We start from the raw sequence: 21440 nt of genomic DNA on the forward strand, positions 1-21440 counted from the left end.
CTTTAAGTTGAATGTATCTTTTGTGATCTGGTTATAGCATTTAAATTAAAAACAAAACCTGGATTCAACACATGTGATTAAATACCAGGGATTGTATCTAAAACTCATTTTAGGGTGACTAAAAAGAGCCTTAATCTTCTCACATCTAGTGATCAACACATTTTTCCAGTCAAGTTGCTAAATGTAAACCCTCAGTTTTAGTGGAGAGGATATGAATAGTGACTGTATAGGTAAAGAAGGTGAAAGGCTTCTTTTAAATTTAACATTTAAAGGGATGCCTGGGTGGCGCAGTCAGTTGAGTGTCCGACTTCAGCTCAGGTCATGATCTCACAGTTTGTGAGTTCGAGCCCTGTGTCAGGCTCTGTGCTGACAGTTCAGAGCCTGGAGCCTACTTCAGATTCTGTGTCTCCCTCTCTCTCTACCCCTCCCCTGCTCATACTCTGTCTCTCTCTCTCAAAAATGAATAAACTTAAAAAAAATTAAAAAAAAATAAATTTAACATTTTAAGATGTCAAATTTGTCATTAGTGTTCCTTCAGGTAATTTTTTCATTGATCACTAACCATTTTTAAAAGGATAAAATTTTTTAGTGTTTGAAAAAATAGATACTTTTATTCATTATTTTGGCGATTTATTTGGGTAGAAAGAGCTAAAGAAAAGTGCATGTCATTAAATTGTGTAAGCCAAGATATATTACCACCAGTCTTTTTCGTGATTATTCACTCCTTCCTGTCAAAAAACTTTAAAATGAGGTGACCTCAGATATAAGAATCATTCAAGATACAAAGCAATTTCAGTCTGTAATCGGTTTCTACAGAGAAATTATTTAGTTTTGTTTTAAATGAACATTGATTGATTTTTTAGATAGACTTTCAGAATAAGGCATTTTCTCTGCATTCAATCCAAAGAAGAGTATTAACAAGACTAAGTTCTAAGCCTTCAGAATAGTCTTATTGATAAGAAATAGCAAGGACAACTTGTGCTTAATTAAAAATTCCTTTATCAATTCATGGCAGTGATAAAGAATACTTGTCACTAGAAATTTCTGAGGCAGGAAGGCCACAGTCTCTGCTTGTGTTAAATTTACCCAGTTTCACCTTAATTGTACAAAGCAGAATCTCTTATTCTGGAGGGCAAAAAAACAACTAGTACTGAGTAGATGTAAAAGCTATATATGTACATTTTCTTCTTTTTCGCATCAAAGCATATGTTTTGCCTAAGATATATTTTACATCAGCACCCGATCAGTTTATCTTTTTTATTTTTCATTCCAATTTTTCAGACTTCAGCAATCACCCAGCGGATAAGTCCCTGTTCCACCTTGACTAGTAGCACTGCCTCTCCACCAGCCAGTAGCCCCTGCTCCACCCTCCCGCCAGTCAGTACAAATGCAACTGCCAAGGACTGCAGCTATGGGGCTGTTACTAGTCCAACCTCTACCCTTGAAAGCAGAGATAGCGGCATCATTGGTGAGTTGGTTTTTATATTAATCATTTTGTGGGGTTTTTTTTCTTTTTAAAATAATACACAAGCTTAAGGTTTTCAAAAATTATGCTTTTGAGTTGTTGAGATGTATATATAATGTATATATATATTCAGATGTATATATATATAATATATATAATATATATAATATATATAATATATATTATATATATAATAATGTATATATAATGTATATATATTCAGATATATATATATATAATATAATGTGTGTATATACATATATATGTATATATGTACTTATAAAGGTTTATCTACTTCTTCCTGTAGATTCATCTATCTGCCAACAGAAGTGGTTCAGAAAATGTTCATTCCTCACTGAACTAGTAGAGTTTCATGGAGGTTCTCAGTTCTGCTTATTGTATACTTATTAAGGGGAGTCAGTCAAATGGAAATTAGTGAAGTGTTGGGAAATGAGGATCTGAAGAAAGGAAACGTACAGAGAAGAAACCAGGAGTGAGCACAGAATCTTAGGGCACATTCAAATTGAGCAGGAAATTAGAGGTGGGAGAATGAGCCAGTGGATAGGAGTAGTCAGACAAATAGAAGAATTGGGACAGTATAATGTTACCAAAGTCAAAGAAGATAAAAGGTTCAGAGAAGGGAAGAGGAGAGGCTGGTCAACAAATGACAACAGCTGAAAAAGCCAGGCATACTGGGATCAGTTAAGGAATAAAGAAAATATTTCTTCCTCATTTGGCTTCCTTCTAAAGGTTATCAAATCACACTAGATAGTATAGCAGATATTAATGCCATGGCAACTAAATATATCTCTATTATTTAAATGCATATATATCAACATGTGAATTTATTCCTTTAAAATAAGTATTGAGTAGATAAAAAGAATATTTTTACAGCAAAGTTGCAGGATACAAAACACACAAGAACCAGTTGCATTTCTTCTATATGCTAACCATGAACAATTAAAAAAGAAAATTAAGAAAACAATTCCATTACAATAGCATGAAAAAGAATTTTAAAACGTGGGAATAAGTTTAACCAAGTGTACACTAAACAGAAAATACTGCAAAGAAGTTTTAAAAGATTTAAGTAAATGAAAATATAATCTGTGTTCATGGACTAGAAGATTTAATATTGTTAAAGTGATAATATATGTCAAGATTTCTACAGATTATTGAAGTTACTATCATAATTCCAACAAAGTTTTTTGCAGAAATAGAAACACCCATCCTAAAATTCATGTGGAATCTCAGAGGACTCTGACTCAGAGGACTCAAAGCAGACTTGAAAGTGGAGAACAAAATTGGAGGACTCCATTTCTTGATTTCAAAATTTATTACAAAGCTTCTTAAAGGCAGGATTCGTGTCTTACAGTTTTTATATATCCTCGTGACTTAGCATAATAGTTTCTAATTTGTCAGTTATTTATATGAGAAGTCTTTATGAAGATATAGTCATTAAGTAACTAAATATTTTAACAAAATAAAATAGAGAAATAAAATGTAGAAGAGTAGCCTCTTTTATAACCTCTGAAATAGTTTGTGAAAGATTGGAATTATCCTCTCCTTGTATATTTAGCAGGACTTGCCATTAAAATAATCTGGACCAGGTGCCTGGGTGGCTCAGTTTGTTAAGTGTCTGACTCTTGGTTTTGGCTCAGGTCATGATCTCACAGTTAGTGAGTTGGACCCCCTGCTTGGGGGTCAGCCCCTCTCTCTCTTTCTCTCTCTCTCTCTCTCTCTCTCTCTCTCTCTCTCTCTGTCTCTCTCTGTCTCTCTCAAAATAAATAAATAAACTTAAAAAAAATAATCTGGACCTGATGTTCATGTAGATTTTTTTTAATTACTACTCCACTGTATTTAATACTCTGGGACTTTCTAACTTTTCTCTTTCTTCTTGAATCAGTTTTCCATAGCTATGGTTTTTTCTTTTTCAAATTTATTGGTATAAAGTTGCCCAAAATATTCACTACCTACCCAAGAACCCAAGCTGAAAAGCTGAGAGGAGTCCTTGTCATTTCTCTGCCCCCACCCTAAATTTCTTATCCCTGAATTTTATTTTCGTCTTTTCTAGTATGCTTTGGTAGTCCCCATTATCTCAGACTTAGAGTAATACAAACCTGAGTATTGTCTCTGCTTTTCATTTTGTCCTTTCCAAGTCTGTTTTTCACACAATCACCAAAGTGAATTAACCAAGAACCAGTTACTCCTTTGGTTGTATTACCTATAAGATGAACTATCTAAAGATCAAATTTGATCATATCACTCCTTTCACTGCCATTTACCTATAAAATAAAGCCTAGAGTTTCCTGATCTGACCACGGCCAATTTCTTCAGCCTTCTCTAGCCTTGTGTATATTGTTCTAACAGCATTAGACTTTATTGTTACTTGACGATTCGTTTTTCCATGACCATTCTGCCTGTAGTCTCCTCTCTCTTACATTGGAATGACTCCTATGGACTTTTTAAGATTTGGCTAGGTATTCTGTCACTACCACTACCACCACCTGTCTTCAATTCTCCACTCCACTCTTATCCAATCCATATGATAACTCCCTGTTCCCTGTAATACCCGAGCAGATACATATCATGACATGTAATGTGTGGTATTAGAATTACTTTTTGAACCTGCTTCCCACTATTAAACTGTTAACTTCTCGTTAGCAGAAACTTTGCCTTACTGATCTGTATCTGTAGCACCTAGTCCAGTAACTGGCCTGTGGTAGCATAGTAGGTACTCAAGTAAATGTTTACAAATGAAAGGGGGGCTAAAGGGTAGAAGGGAAGAGGACAAAGGACTAACCTAGCAATTTGCATCATTTTTTTTTTTTGGCAGTGATTAGAGTGACCATTAGGTACAAGATTACGTATTGATTTATTAGGTTTTGAATAAATAGTAGGGATTAGAATTCTCTGTCGACCAATTTTATTCTCTTAAATTCTCTTAATGATTAACTTTAACAAAATAATTTTTATAATCCCTAGGCAAGCTTCTTCTTGGGTTCTTCTCTTGATATTATTAGAGTGTCTATCACTGCATATCATCTATATTACCATACATAAAAAATACCTTTAGAATTGTGTTCAGCCAAGCAGAAGGGACGGTGCTGACAGATCAGACCAAATCTAGTCACAAGTAGTTACCTTTCAAAGAGGGAAACCTAACACGTCAGTGAATGTTCAGATTACATGTTCTTACCTGCTGAAAATTAAAAATGGAATCCTGCTTTGACTTATAGCAGGAATGTTCCTCTGTTTTTCTTTCTGCTAAATTTTCAAAATTGAATTCCTTGTACCATAAGTGCTTTTGTAGATAATAGATCTAATTTAAAGAACAATGAAATACCATTCTTTAATGTATATAAATACTGAAACAGATTTGCTTGTAAAATTACGAGAGAAGAATGAGAAGAATATCTGGTCATAAAATTACTTCAACTGTAGAATAGTTATCAAATTATATATAAGCAGTTCATCTTGAGAAATGATTTGTTTCCCTTTCATTTTTATTTTTCTAAATGCAATTTGAGTTGGAAGAAACTTTATTATGGCATAAGTAGTAATAGTGAAAGATACACTGTTATTACCTTGGAAATCTCAAGACTTACCTACCTAAACTGTTAAATATGCTTTAAGTATTTCCGCCTCTGATTATACAAGCGTCCACTTCTCTGAATTACATATTGCTTACATTATTTCAAGCAAAAACTTCCAAGATGGCCTATTGTTTGTTCATGTTCTATATTTAAATCCTGCCCTATCAGCAAAAAGGCACAAAAGTTATTAAATGTATTGATTTATCCATTTTAAATTCCTTTATAGGTAAGTTCAGTATGATCCTTTTTAACGCACTACATTTTCCACTTAAAGCTATCAGAATTTTTAGCCATTCATGTGCCTGAATGTATCACTTGTACAACATGCCAAAATATGTAGAATCCTAGTAACGAGAATTGGAATACCAGAAATGCAGACTTCCTGGGTTTTTTAAGTATTCTAAATGTAAAAAGTTCCTTTCTAGGGTTCTAAAAGGTTTTAAACAACTGTGACTTATTTGATTCTATGTAGTTGGATTCACCACAGACTAAGTTAATTTCTACCACAGAAAGCATTCTCTGTTTCAATCATAGCTTCCCTCCCCAAATTCACAACCCTTTCTAAATATGTGGTGAAATACCACCAACACAATTGTGTATTTGTATAGTAATTTTATGACTCTCTTTTTTTATTTTATTGGTATGACTCTATATAATTGTCTTATATGTGTGCCCAGTTGAGATACCACTAATGACATATAATCACCTATCAGCTGTCTACCTACACGTACACACACACACACACACACACACACCTTAAAGGAAAAATCTTGATAATTGTAACCTTTGTGAGATATAATATTTCTCTCCTATTCCTTTTTCATGTTAAGTTTTAATAATGGTCCTTTTGGGTGTGGTTTTTTAGCAAAATGAATTTAAGCATGGATCCATTTTGTTTCTCCTTTTGTTTATCTGGAGGTCCTAGTTCTTTCCAGCATGGTATAATTCTTGAATTTCTTTTCATCAAATCTCAGAATTTTTTAAGTCCTGATTTTATTCCCAAATTTGGTCTTCTGTCCTATAGCCTTGTATCATTTAACACGTACAAAGATGGAGGTTCTGTGACTATGCCCATTGTTTGTGATTATGTTTTCCAAATGTTTCACATTAGTAACTAAAAAGCAAAATCAGAAGCTCCTAATAAAAGTAATAGTAATATATAATCCAGTAGGATGTTGTATATTCTTTATTTGATTCAAACTATCACATTTTGAAAGTCATACTTCCCAGAGGGAAGGGGTTAAGGGGATGGGCAAAATTAGTAAAGGGGAGTGGGAGATACAGGCTTCCACTTACAGAATGAATAAGTCCTGGGGATAAAAGGCACAGCATAGAAAATACAGTCAATGATATTGTACTAGCATTATATGGTGACAGATGGTAGCTACACTTGTGAGCATAGCATCACCTATAGACATGTTGAATCGCTATGCTGTGCACCTGAAACTAACATAATATTGATTTGTCAACTGTATTAAAATAAAAATTAAAATTAAAATTAAAATTAAATTTACCCTCCTGGGTCACAGACTGAACATTAGATAATTTGAGTTATTTTTTCATGTTTTCTCCAACCTGTTTTCAGAAATGCGTAGGTTTATTTTTACTACTGAGTTTTTCTATTTATTGTACTAGTGACTCCGTCATCCTTCCCACCTCTCTAACACTAAGTAAATTTTAGTAGCTGTAATATGGCATGTTTGTTAAAGAAGTCTGGACACTGCTTATTCAACTGATCAAGAAGACCTAGTAAAGCATTTCTCTTGCATATTAACCTAAGTAATGTAATAATAACCAGCATTTATTGAGTACAATGAACCAAGTACCATTATTTAATCTTAATAATGGTCTCATATGAAAATAGTTGTAAAGATTTTACAGGATCATACAACTGAAAGGATGCAGAAAACTCCACAAAGAATGCTTACAAAAGCTTTTAATAAAGATACAAAATAGCAGGTGAAAGAGAATGCAAACAAGCCCAGAGGCCCCTAGACACTTGCAAGTGCAGCTCTCCAGGTTCTTTCTTTTTTTTTTTTTTCCAACGTTTATTTATTTTTGGGACAGAGAGAGACAGAGCATGAACGGGGGAGGGGCAGAGAGAGAGGGAGACACAGAATCGGAAACAGGCTCCAGGCTCTGAGCCATCAGCCCAGAGCCTGACGCGGGGCTCGAACTCACGGACCGCGAGATCGTGACCTGGCTGAAGTCGGACGCTTAACCGACTGCGCCACCCAGGCGCCCCATCCAGGTTCTTTCTTAAATAGAATATGCTCTGTCTCCAGAGTGTCAAGGACCAAGATTTATACAAGGAATCGTGGTTTCACAAGAGCTCCCCAAAAGTTTACAGTGAAGATTTTTATGCCCCTCTGGTCATATAGCCAAGTCAGATTGTCTAACTAAGTCCTCCAGGTGTAAATTGTCAGTAAGCAACTAGTTCTGGGTGCTACAGGAGAAGCTTAAAACTTTAAGCAGCAAATTACAAATCATTAGTTATCCCAGTTGACCTTATCTTGGTTAAGAATCAGTACTAGACTTCCAGGCAACCCCAAAGATAAGCGTAGGACTGGCCCAGTCTAGTTGTAAAATAATTCTGTCTTATATAATAGCGTAATAATCTTTCTTAGAATTGGAAAACTGAGATTCAAAAATAATTGGTCTCAGGTCACATAGATAGTAAGAGGCAAAGCTGAGATTCAAGTTCAGATGTGTATGACTTCAAAACCCATGGTCCTAATCATTACAGAGGAGTTCATAGTTCTAAAAACTTTCTGTCTCAGTACAGATGATCTAAAACTATTACATGGCATTAAAAATGTAGTCTTTGTCAACAAAAGTAGAGTAGTGAATCAAGATAAAAATTAGTCCTATTAGTTTAAAAGTATTATTATAGAAGATGGACAAACCAATTTTATTTTATATATGTGTGTGTATTAAAAAAATTACTTAGTGTAGCTGGCACACAATGTTACATTAATTTCAGACAAACAATAATACAGTGATTCAACATTTGTATCCCTTATACTGTTCTCACCACAATATAGCTACCATCTGTCACCATACAACGCTATTACAATGTGATTGACTATATTCCCTATGCTGTGCCTTTCATACCCGTGACTTATTCAGTCCATAACTGGAATCCTGTACCTCCTTCTCCCCTTTTCCCATTTTTCCCATCCCCTTCCCCCTTTCCGTCTGGCAACCATCAGTTTGTTCTCTGTATTTATAGGTCTGATTCTGCTTTTTGTTTGCAAACAATCCAATTTTAAAACATGGAAAAGACATTAGATAGACATTTCCCCAAACAAGATACGTGAATGCCTAATAAGCACAGAAAAAGGTGCTGAATATCATCTGTCATTAGAGAAGGACAAATTAAAAAAACAGTGGGACACAACTTGACACCTTCCAGAATGGCTGTTTCAAAAAAAGGACCCAAGTGTTGACAAAGATGTGGAAAAATGAGAACCTTCATGTATTACCCTTATGTATTACTTTATGTTTATGAAGTAAACATAAACTTACCATACAATCTGGCAATTCTGCTCTTAGGAATGGAGCCAAGAGAAATGAAAACATGTCCAAGGAAAGAAGCATTATTCATAATAGCCCCAAACTGGAAACAATCTAAATATCCATCAATTGGTAAATAGATATACAAAATGTGGAATGTCCATACAGTGGAATACTGTTTCGGCTATAAAGTGAAAGAAATTAATAAATGCTACAGAATGAAATGACCTCAAACATAAAGACTACATATTGTATTATTCTGTTTATATGAAATTCCAGAAAAGGCAAATTTATAGACAGCACATCAGGAGTTGCCTAGTATTGGGATGAGAACAGAAATCAACTGCAAACAGGCACAAAGGACCTTCTAGGGGTTATAGAAACATTCTAAAACTGAATTGTAGTGATGATTGCACTTATCTGTAAATTTACTAAAAACCATTGAACGGTATGTACATTTACAGTGGGTACATTTTATGGTATGTAAATTATACCTTAGTAAAACTGGTTTAAAATATATAGCATTGATTTTATTCACAAAAAGTCTGTGTATAAGCCTTTGATTCCTTCTTCCTCACACTAACTCTTTCTGGCCTATGTGGCAATAAAAACAGACATGTCACAGATGCAGTTTTTCATATTGAGGTAGTGATTTTTTTCCTATATCAAAGCAAGAAAATGGAGAAGGTCTCAGAAAAATCTCTTTAGTTACTTGAGACTCAGTACTCTCTATCCGTTGTTCCACTTGGTCATATTAGAAATAAATGATAGATTAGGGAAACAAATAGGTATAGTTTTCATTGAAGAACCATGTCTTCCTTTCCAGTCCCATTCATAGAAACTTTGCACATGGGAGTGCTTAATTCGTCTAGGCCAGCTTATCTGGCACAAAGACTGCATGCATGGGCTTTGGACTTTTGAACCTTTAGTAGTCACATGCACGAAAATATTACTGCATTCTTGATGCTTCAGTCACCTTGATGACCTTAAATCATATAAAGTCTCACCATAAAGGAATGGTTAAGTAAAATAGGATGCACCCATAAAGTTGAATAATACACAGACATTAGCCTGTTGTTATTAAAAATAGATTTCATTTTTTGGCTCTTTATTTTTCTGTATATGGCCTCTTTTGCCTGGAACTGTCCTTGTTCTCAGATTAAGGATTTAGGACCTATCTTGTTCCCATATTCTGCACATATTAGTTATTAGTAAAAATTTATTGGATAGGTGGGTGAATGGAATTAACCAGAAGTTACCAAGTTCATGAAAAGCATCAATGAAGCAAAAATGCACAAAATTCCTAAATGGGAAGTTACCCAGAAAATTTTATTTCTGGTATTTTATGTGAGATGTCTGTTTTTACTTTCTGTGCCCCAATAATCCTAGACCATTATGCATTCTAGACCATTTATTCATCCTTTTGACAAATATTTATTGAGCATATACTGTGTGCCAGGGACTAGATACATTTCTATCTAGTGAAAAAGGCAAGAAATACCTGAGGCTTCATAGTTGAAAATGGGTGAACTGTGTAATAATAGGTTATGCAAATAGTACAATAGTCATAGTTTTCTACTCACACTGGGAAAACTAGATGTTTTGCTTGTCTTTACTTTTTTTTTTTTTTTTCAACGTTTATTTATTTTTGGGACAGAGAGAGACAGAGCATGAATGGGGGAGGGGCAGAGAGAGAGGGAGACACAGAATTGGAAATAGGCTCCAGGCTCTGAGCCATCAGCCCAGAGCCCGACGCGGGGCTCAAACTCACGGACCGCGAGATCATGACCTGGCTCAAGTCGGACGCTTAACCGACTGCGCCACCCAGGCGCCCCATTGTCTTTACTTTTAAATACCTTGACCATAAAAGCCCTCCCTCATTATAAAATTTAGCATTTATTTTTTTTAATTTATTTAATTTTTTTATATCAAACTAGATTTTATTAATTTATTTTTACTTATAAATTTTTTAATGTGAAATTTTTTATATGAAATTTATTGTCAAATTGGTTTCCATACTTTAGCATTTAAGTAATAAAGTAGGGCCCATAGGCCACATTTAAGTAATAAAGTAGGGTCCATAGGCCACTGAACAATACCACCTTAGTGCTACAAACTCAAAGTTTCTCAAATCTTTCCACCACCGATCAGGTATTCCATAATTTTTGTTGGTAGATCTCATAGTTTTGAAAAAATGTTCAGCATCCCTCTATTCATTATTTAGTAGTTTCTCATTTTTAATTTATCAAACATGTATCTCTGCCAAAGCTTCTGCTTAAATGAGAATAACTACTGTTGTCACCCTTGATAGAATCCTCGCTATGTTTACAGAAGTTTGACGGTGTAACTAGTTAACAGTAAGCATATTATTTATAAATTATTTGAAATACTGAAAATAGTGAACCCCATTGCTACTTTCTCACACCTGTAAACCATGCGCTCATGGTTTATCTGGAGAAAAGGGGTTTATACCAGGCTGGGACCACACAGATACAGGTATATCTTAGCCAAATCTGGGACTTAATAATAAAAACATCTGCTGGACACACACACACACACACACACACACACACACAAAACATAAAAGGTAAGGGGTTAAATAACAGGCATTTTACATGTAGACAAATCCTCTGGGAAACAAGAGTTTCCATTCTCTGCCTTTCAGCATACTGACCCTAGCAGCTGTGTGAACTCCAAGCTTCTTGCAAAGAATTACAAAGGTAGCTGAATCACCATATCTTTACACCAAATGAAATTATATTTCAGTCAAATTTTACTGAAAATAAAAATTTAAATATATTTTAAATTAATGAGACAGTTTTCAGAAATTAGGATAAGAAGCATACATCCACTTTAAAAGAACACACACAGGTACATGCACACATATTATAAATATGCTATCACTGAACACATTTAGAAATTATAATTATACAATAATGCCGTGGAATCCATAATAATCTCATTGGGGAAGGTGCAATATTATGTTTGGTGGCAAAATGGTTAGGAACTATTGGGCTGTTTATGACTGAAAGTCTGAATATATGAAATTAATTTTTAATTAAAGTGAGTAGTTTAGATTAGATACCAAAATAATGTAATAACTTAATATGACTTGAACATTGGCTTTTTTTAAACATTTATTTATTTCTTTTGAGAGAGTGTGGAGAAGGTGCAGAGAGAAAGAAGGGAGAGAATCCCAAGCAGGCTTTGCACTGTTAGCACAGAGCCCTATGCAGGGGCTCAAACCCATGGAACTATGAGATCATGACCTGAGCCAAAATCACGAGTTGGATTCTTAACCAACTAAGCCACCCAGATGCCCCCTTTGGATTAGCTACAAGAATATGTGGCCCATAGTTTCCAACATTTTCATCAGTGAGACTTCCTTAGCACAGATTCCTCAGAGCCTGAGACAAAAGGTTACGTGCTAACACTATATTAAGGGAGTATAAACCAAGGAAACAAGTGAATGAAAGGGGAGTAAGGCAAAGAAGAAACAAATACAAGAAAAGGAATTACAGAGCTGGCAGAGGTGATTGCTTTATTCAACTGAAATCTTCAGAGAGACCATACAATTCCTAACTATGGAAGGGGGAATTACAAGGGGCTATTACTGCTAGTTCCTGTTTCACATTGGTGTGTTAGCCCTACTAGGGCATTGTTTCCCCTACTTTACTATTGCACAAATCCAGTAGCCCTACTGCATCTCATGTCTCAGCAACAACCAGGAAGTCCAGGGACAGAGGAGAGAGTCTATACAGCATTACACAAGACATTGATTGACTTGTGCTCATGATTATCATAAATGACTAGCAGTAGCCACTATAGCCAACCCTTCAGTCTGAAGCAGGATGTTAATAACAGGGACCCAGCTCCAACCCATGGGAATAGTTCACACCATCACTAGAGCCAATGTAGCTAGACAGTGGCAGGTAAGTATATCTAGAATGGCAAATCCAGTAAAGTTCAACCCTTACACCACATAGATCCAGTAATACTCTCTTTGGCATCTGTTCTCACCTGGGAACACGATACTGTGAAACTCTGAATTCTTTTCTGAGAGGAGAGATCTAAATCCAATTCTTCAAGAAGATGACCAGTGCAGTCTCCCAAAAAGACTTAGAAAGGGTTAGTAAATGAAAGTAAGTCCCTGCTGCTCCTGCTGGTCCTGGATTCCATAATGTATGCTCCTTATCTCCCTCCTTCACCCATTTCAGAGCAAAGAATATCAAAATAGATTTCAGAACAAACAATGATTACCTATCAAGGAAGGTCATTTCATAATGATAAATGGATCGTTTTGTCAGGAAGAAGTAACAGTCCTAAATGTTTATGCACCGAATAACAAAGCTTCAAAGTGGCAGAAATCCACAAATGTAGAGATTTTAACTCATCTCTCAGTGGTTGAAAGAACAATTAGGAAATCCATTAGCATGTAGATGACTTTAAACAGTTCCATTAACCAACTTGACTTAATTATTTTTTATACGACAGTCCGCTTAACAATAGCATAGTTCAGATGCTTTTTAGGTATACACAGAAGATTCACCAAGACACCAATATTCTGGTCCATAAAACAAGTCTCAGTAAATTTAAATGGACACAAACCATTACAGTATTCTCTGACCACAATGTGTTTACACTGGAAACCAGTAATAGAAAAATATCAGGAGGAGTGCCTGGGTGGCTCAGTCAGTTGGGTCTCCAACTGTTGGTTTTAGCTTGGGTCATGATCTCACAGTTCATGGGATTGAGCCCCTCATCAGGCTCCATGCTATCAGCACAGATACTCTCTCTTTCCTCTCTTTCCTCTCTCTCTGCCTCTTCTCCCCATTCGTGTGTACTCTCTCTCTCTCTCAAAATAAATGTATAAACATTAAAAAGAGAGAGAGAGAGAAAAGAGGCACCTGGGTGGCACAGTCGGTTAAGCATCCAACATTAGCTCAGGTCATGATCTCCCAATTCATGGGTTCGAGCCCTGCATCAGGCTCTTTGTGCATAGCCCAGAGCCTGGAGCCTGCTTCAGATTCTGTCTCCCTCTCTCTCTACCCTACCCTGCTCACTCTCTCTCACTCTCTCAAAAATAAATATTAAAAAAAAAATTTTTAAAGAAAAATATCAGGAAATTTCACAAATGCTTAGAAATTAAACAACATATTTCTAAATAATACTTGGGTCAAAAAAAATCACATTGGAGGGGCGCCTGGATGACTCAGTCAGTTAAGAGTTGACTTTGGCTCAGGTCATGATCTCGCAGTTTGTGGGTTTGAGCCCTGCATCAGTCTCTGTGCTGACAGCTCAGAGCCTGGAGCTGCTTCAGATTCTGTGTCTCCCTCTCTCTCTGCCCCTCCCCCACTCATGCTCTGTCTGTCTCTCTCAAAAACAAATAATAAAACATTAAAAACATTTTTTTAAATCACATTGGAATTTAGAAATATTTTTAATTGAAAAATAGTGAAAACAAAACCTCAAAATTTTTAGAATGCAGCTAAACAAGTGCCTAGAAGGAAATTTATAGCATTAGATGCTTATTTTAGAAAAGAGAAATTTATTTCATTAGTGAACTAAGCTTCTTAAGAAACAACAACAACAAAAAAAGAAATTCAAATCAAAGTAAGCAAAGTAGGAAATAATAAAGAGCAGAAATCAATAAAATAGGAATAGAGAAAATTAATGAAACTGAAAGCTGGTTCTTTGAGAAAATCACATTAATAACCCCCTAGCCGTATTAACCAGGAGAAAAAGAAGCTACAAATTGCCAAAATCAGGAATGCGAGAGTCTATCATTATAGACCCACAGACATTAAAAGAATAAGGGAATGTCATGAGCAACTTTATGCCAATAAATTTGACAGTTTAGATGACATGGACAAATTCCTTGAAATAACAAATGACCAGAGCTCATTCGAGAAGAAAGAGATAACTTGAATAACTTCATAGCTGTTAAATATAAATTGAATTTGTTGTTTAACACTTTCCTGCAAGGGAAAGATGCCCTGACAGGTAAATTCTATCAAATATTTAAGGAAGAAATTATACCATTTCTACACAAACTGCTCCAAGAAGTTGAAGTGAAAGGAACACTTTATGAGGCCAATGTTACCTCAACACCAAACCAGACAAAGACATTACATAAAAAGTAAACTACAGACCAGCATGTGCCATGAACAAGATATGAAAGTCGTTAACAAAATTCTAACAAATTGAGTCCAACCTTATATAAAAGATAACAGGGACAATATATTAAAAAAGACCTGTCATGACTAGGCAGGGATGGGGAGCATTGTCATCTGTCAGAAGCGTAATGATGACTGCCCTCTCTGATGGAGTTGACAGGGAGATATTGCCATGGAACTGGGCTCTCTTGTTATCAGTGAGGATACCAAGACCACTTGGCAGCACTTAATTCTCAGATGTATTATTGTAAAGAGCAAAAAGGCTGGAAGGCAACCATTTGTTAGCTCATCTTTTACCTTTGTTACTACAAAATCCAGAACTCCCATTTAAATTTCCACAGAGAAAACCTCACAAAGAGACATCATGGAAATTACCTTAAAAACTTGGGTCTCTTCTTTTAATAATAGGTACATTGAAGATGTAAGAAGAGAATATGAACTAACATTAAAAATTCTCCAGGGATGGGGCACCTGGGTGGCTCAGTTGGTTGAGCATTCAGCTCTTGATTTTGGCTCAAGTAATGATCTTATAGTTTGTGAGATTGAGCCCCCATAGCACTGACAGCATGGAGCCTGCTTGGGATTCTGTCTCCCTCTCTCTCTACCCTTCCCCTGATCACTCTCTCTCTCTCTCAAAAATAAACACTTTTTAAAAATAAATAAAAATAAATTCTCCTAGAATGACCTGTTTTATTCTTATAATTATTGCTAAGATTTTTATAATCTAGATTTTATTGTTGTTAACCATTGCATTTCAAGGCTTAATGAAAATGTTTCTGTTTATAAGTCCTGTTTATAATTAATGGTAAGACTAGATAAAATTCTAGATTTTTGTTTTTGTTTGATTTCATTAGGGGACATCTAGGGTTAGAGCTACAGAGGGTAGCTGTACAAGAAAGCCCTGTACTGTTTCCTTATTTGGACAGATTATTTCTCCTATGTTAGCATCTACTTAAGACCTCTTATTTTTTTCTAATTCATTATTACATATGAAAGGAAATAAATTTAAATGAGGGAGAGGAAAATGTGGGATAAAAAGAGTATAAAGATCTTTTTGAGAACTGTGGGGCTTTCCAGCAATCCATGAAAATTCTTTAAATTCCCTTTTTGATGAAATTCTGAAATTTTTCACATTCATAGGTCCTAGTTTTAGATCTTTTAGCATTGATACACGAATTTGTTTAGTTCCATTCAGAGAGAGTTGTTAAAGTAAATGTATGAGAGATGTGAGAGAGAATATGTAAGGGATCGTTATATTTTGGTTTCGATTATTTAAACTTCATGGTGGAGATGAAATGATCATCAGCAACTTTTAAAAAAATATTACTACTGCTCTTATTATCTAGTCACGAATTTGGATAATAATGAACAAATTAATCTCTAGGTTTATGGGTGTTTTGTTTTTTTTTAACTTGTTTTACTCTCTTTTTTAGCTACATTGACAAGCTATTCTGAAAACGTGGAACGCACAAAATATGTTGGGGAAAGCAGTAAAGAATTAGGATCTGGAGGAAACCTGAAACCTTGGCAGTCTCAAAAATCCAGTATGGATTCGTGTTTGTATCGAGTAGATGAAAACATGACGGCTTCCACCTATAGTCTGAATAAGATCCCTGAGAGGAATTTGGAAACTGTTCTATCGCAGTCAGTACAGTCTATTCCTCTGTATCTTATGCCACGGCCAAATTCAGTAGCAGGTAAGAGTTTTTAAAAATTGACCATTTTACTGGCGTGTATACTGAAATGAAAGTAAATTCTGCTTTAACAGAATTTTCTATTCATCTTCTTTGACTGTTCTTTTGTGTGGCTAATATGCATGTGGATATCTTTTTGAACCTGGGGGAAGGCTCATGCTCGAGTGGTGATTCTGCTCCCAAAATGTGTAAAAACACTCACAAAATCATAAGTAAAACCTGTAAAGTGTATGGTTGAATTTCTAAAAGTATTTTTTTCATATCTGAAGTCTTTGAAAAGATTTCAGTCTGTGGTTTTTAAAAACATTAGTTTAAAAAAAACATTAAATTGAAGAGTATTTCAGTAGGATTTATATTATTAGAAATCATCATCCATAGTTTGAAGAAGAGGCAGGCAGGCAGGCAAGAATTTAGCTTCCCAGTCCATGAGCTCAATATTTCCACCATATCCATCCTATCGTAGAAGAATCACCAGGTACCTACAAGTGCTAAAGAAGAACTCAGACACTACTAGCAGGCTCAGTCAGAAAGTCATAAAGGAATGTCAAGGGATGCCTGGGTGCCTCAATCGATTAAGCGTCTGACTCTTGATCTCAGCTCAGGTCATGATCTCAGTCATGAGAGTGAGCCCTGCATGCGTAGAGTCCGCTTAAGATTCCTCCCTCTGCTCCTGCACCACGCACATGCATGCGCTCACTAGCTCTCTCTCTCTCTCTCTGTCTCTCTAAATAAATAAATAGATAGATAAATAAATAAATAAATAAATAAATAAATAAATAAATAAAAGTTTTTTAAATAAAGTAAAAAAAAAAAAGAGAGAGAGAGAGAATAAGTCAGACCAGGAGCTTTTGCAGATAGTTGGGCAGTCGGGCATTTTCAAAATGCAGCATCATCTACACTTTGTCCCTAATACGAAATCATAGTCGTGATTGTCTTTCTTACTTGCTCGATGAATGCCTAAAAGGTTTATCTCACGGACACAAAATAATAAAATACCTATTATAGTTAAGAGCTCTTATTTCCCAGGTGTAATGATTTATGTTATGCAGATAATAGTGTGATGCTTCTTGCCTTTTTGTACTTTTCTAAAACATTACTCTTTGTTCTGTCCTCTGGGAGACCATCAGCATCAGTCATCACATGTGATTATGTGGTGATGGCTCATCTGGAAGATCAGTAAGTGTAGACAATTTAATATGTATTTTTCAAGATTATTCATTTTTACATAGTAGCAAAAAACTTTTCCCTCCTAGGTTCTTTGGAATATGTTGGTCCCCAGGGATGATGTCATATTATACTTTAGAATGCTATAACTTAGAAAGGGCCAGGCAAATTCATCTTTCCAGGAGAGAAACATATAAACCCTTGCTTACATAAAATTGGGGAAATATAGCTACCAACCTTAATGGTACATCCCAATTTATTTAACTAAGCTACAGTGATTTCTAAGAAAGTTCTGGCTCTGTTATTTGAGAAGGGCATTGAGCATTTAGTAGAAGACAGAAATATAAGCTTCTCTTGTCCTCTCTTTACTGGAGAAATTATAAAATACTTTGCCCTTTTTTTTTTACATTTTAAATTGTATTTAATTTTATTTATTTTTTTAATATGAAATTTATTGTCAAATTGGTTTCCATACAACACCCAGTGCTCACCCCAACAGATGCCCTCCTCAATGCCCATCACCCACTTTGCCCTTCTTGAGCATAAATATCTGTAGATTTATTATTTTACCCTATGCAGATACTAGTGTGTACAAAGAGTTGTCCAGGACTAATTAGCCAGATATAATTCTTCCCTCTAAGGTTTTTTAACACTACTGCTTTCTAGAAATCAGCACAAGGCAGCTTTCAGAAGTATCAGTGAGTCACCAATTATTTCTCTAATACATGTAGGAGAAATTAACTGTTAAGCTCTATCACAGAGAATAGAACCCAGTTTTCTATACCAGGTATTTTAATCACCAGGTTAAAAAAAAAGTTTGCCATTTGAAATGTTTTTTTAAAAAAAAAAAAACTTCACAAAGCAAGCAAGAGTAGTAGGCGAAGAGTACACTCTTTCATTTACATGGATTGTAAGATTCTTGTTTATTTAGAATTTTATCTTGTAAGAACTGATATCCTAGTTACTTAATAAAATCTTTTAAGTTATGTTCAATTTTCAGGGAATTGTCATCTAATTTATGAATTTGGATGGCTTCTAAACTACCTCTCATGATATATTTTTTGCTAACTGCCATTTACAAACTTTACCGCTTATAAGCATCAATATATTTGTGGCTACACTTAGACTTAAAGAAAGTTTTTACATATTCTTTGGGACACTGACTTCAGCAAATATTAAGATAAGAATTTTATAGAGAATTACAGGATAGAATTCTAATTGACAACCATTGTTGTGTTTGTAAAATAGCGTCAAATTTACAGTAATTTTGGTATATTTATAAATAATACAGTAATTTATAAAGTATCATACAGAGGAGGGAAGCATCTGAGTGCAAAGGGAAAGGGTAGAGAGGAATAGAAGACATCACAGAGAAGGACAAATAAGAAGTCACAGAAAAAAGAGGAAGGAGTTACTAAGAAGTTAAAGAAGTTGGCACATTATTTCAGCATGACCACACCGTGGGATACAGTGAAGAAATAGTAGAAAATGATGTTGAAGGTGATACCAAGGAGCTTATATGCTCTGATGATAAATGTTAGGTTTATTTTGTTGCTAGTCAGGAGTATAAGCAGGAGCTATACTATCAAATATGCTGTTTAGAAAATGGCTGAATAGCCATCTGTATAGGATGGACTGAAGAAGGAGAGCCAGGAGTTAGAGAAGATAGTTCTTTAAAAGCTTGTGGTATTTTGCAGTATTATAGGGAGTGGATCATCAGGTATCATCAGTAGAGTTGAGAAAATGGTTTAGGAGAGTTTCTTCTTTTTTGCCTTAAAAAATAGCATTTATTAGATTTTTTTTTAATATAGAGAAATAACAAGGAAGAAAACAAAACAAAAATGAGCCATAATTTCCTCTCCCAGTGGTTCCTGCTGATATATTCTAGAAATTTAAAAAAATCATGTGTGTTACATAATAAATATGCAAATCAAATAAAAATTCAAATTCAAGCAAAAAAATACAAAAGAAAAAGGGAAAGCCTTCCCTTTCCACCTAGTTCCCCTCTCCAATGATAAAGTGATTAGGGTAAGTATGGGCAATCTGTAGCATTAAGTCTTAAGCTTAGTTTTCTGAATATACATTTGGATGTTCATACACCTTTAAATTAAAATTCTAAGATATGAAAAATAAAAACTACTGTCTTTTATTGTTTTCAAAATGTGAACCACTCCTGCATGTTTATTTTTTAAGCCCTTTGTAGTTGGAAGGAAGTGGAGAACCTTGTGGATTTGCGGTTGCATGGCAGAAATTATCAGAGAGTAGGATGTCTCTGGTCATCCTGGATGTCTTAAAAGGAGACTGGCTGTGAATTAGAGGGATGTGGGAAGCAGGAAATGTTCACTTGCAGCAGCTGTCCTCAGGGCTTTGTGTGAAAATGAGGAGTCTTCCAGGAATTATAAGCAGCAGAAGTCAGTTACAGTATAAACTCTCACCATCTACTTGTTAATGTTTGGAGCTGCACATTTTCCTAAGAAAAGGATCTTAAGAATCAGGTAAATGCAAAATCGGAATCATGGGGGATTTGGATGAATCCAATCAGAAGCTTAATGAGGATTTTATAAAGAGGAAAAAATGGGCTTTTCAGCAGTCAGAGTGTTGGCTTTATGAATCAAGGGCATAAGGACAGCAGAGTGGCTTCTTGCCCAGGCTGTAGCAGACAACGTCATCCAAGATCCCTGCTCAGGTCAGCCAGAATGATAATCGTGCTACTAAAACCTGTTTGCACTAGTAACACCTGATCTAAGAAGAAACAATTCAAACGGGTTTTATACTCAATATAGAGTTGCCTCTGGAATGTTTTGTACCAAATGTCTGCTGGATTTTTTTTTTCTGCCCACTTATTTAAGTTATTTTGACTTCAAAAAAGTATGTCAGTTAAATGTTCTATAAATGAGTCAGCTGTTCCAATCCTATGAAGTCTCAAAAAAAAAAAAAATATATATATATATATGTATATATATATGCTCCCTTTTTCCACTTCCCTCTTGGACCTTTAATGACATAGATTTTACTTAGAGATAGATTTTACATAGAAGTTTACTTTTTAAAAACATTTTCTTTTCACATAAAATTTTTTAAGTAGATTTGTTTTTCCTCTTTCTTCAGTTCACTTCGACTTACCTAATTATCTCCTATGCTTGTATCTGGAAAGTGTTCATTAAATATAGTATTAACTTAACTTGATGAAATTATCTCAAAAAAATTGGCCAGCACAGTTTCACAGTAAGAGTACCACTATGAGGTGGGGATATGTGTGTCCCTATAGATCTGTCATTGGTATTTGTATGTGATGATGATGTGCAAGGCATTGTTGCTATAGCCACCTGCTTCATCCTTAGCTTTCAAATAACCCCATAAGACACAACCTAATTTTTTATTCATTGATCAGTTAAATGTAGTCAAACACAAAGTGTATATTAAATACAATTATTAGGCAAGCATTTATTGAGCATGTATGTGCCAGGCACTATTTGAAACACTTGAGAATCATCAGTAAACAAAACAGAAATTCCCCCCTCATGGACCTTACATTCTAGCCAGGGCAAATAAAATAATCTTAGTAAGTAAGTAATTTATATAGCATGGTAGAAAGTGGTATGTACTTTAGAAAAAAATAGAAGAGGGAAGAGGGATCAGAAGGAAGGAAGGAAGGAAAGGAGGGAGGGAAGAAGGAAGGTTGGTTATATGAACATCATTGGAGCTGAGCATATTATCATAGTGATGTCTGTTAAGCATTAAACAGAGCAATGAAGAGGGTGAGGACAGAGCCAGATATATCTAAATCTACGTAGGACCAGTCTGGAATTCAGTTCTATATTAAGCATTATGT

The 21440-nt window shown here is 35.1% G+C and overlaps 1 protein-coding gene across 12 annotated transcripts in view; it reads left to right on the forward strand.

Moving 5' to 3' along the window:
• TANC2 (tetratricopeptide repeat, ankyrin repeat and coiled-coil containing 2) overlaps positions 1-21440 on the forward strand; it is a 379268-nt gene that overhangs the window by 230050 nt on the left and 127778 nt on the right. For all 12 annotated transcript variants that reach the window (XM_045044003.1, XM_019818072.3, XM_045044005.1 and 9 more), the window contains 2 exons: positions 1282-1468; positions 16184-16447. In XM_045044003.1, coding sequence (XP_044899938.1) covers positions 1282-1468; positions 16184-16447 — 451 coding nt within the window. The remainder of the gene's footprint in view (positions 1-1281; positions 1469-16183; positions 16448-21440) is intronic.

This window comes from Felis catus, chromosome E1 (assembly GCF_018350175.1).
Source record: "Felis catus isolate Fca126 chromosome E1, F.catus_Fca126_mat1.0, whole genome shotgun sequence".
Classification (NCBI taxonomy): Eukaryota; Metazoa; Chordata; class Mammalia; order Carnivora; family Felidae; genus Felis; species Felis catus.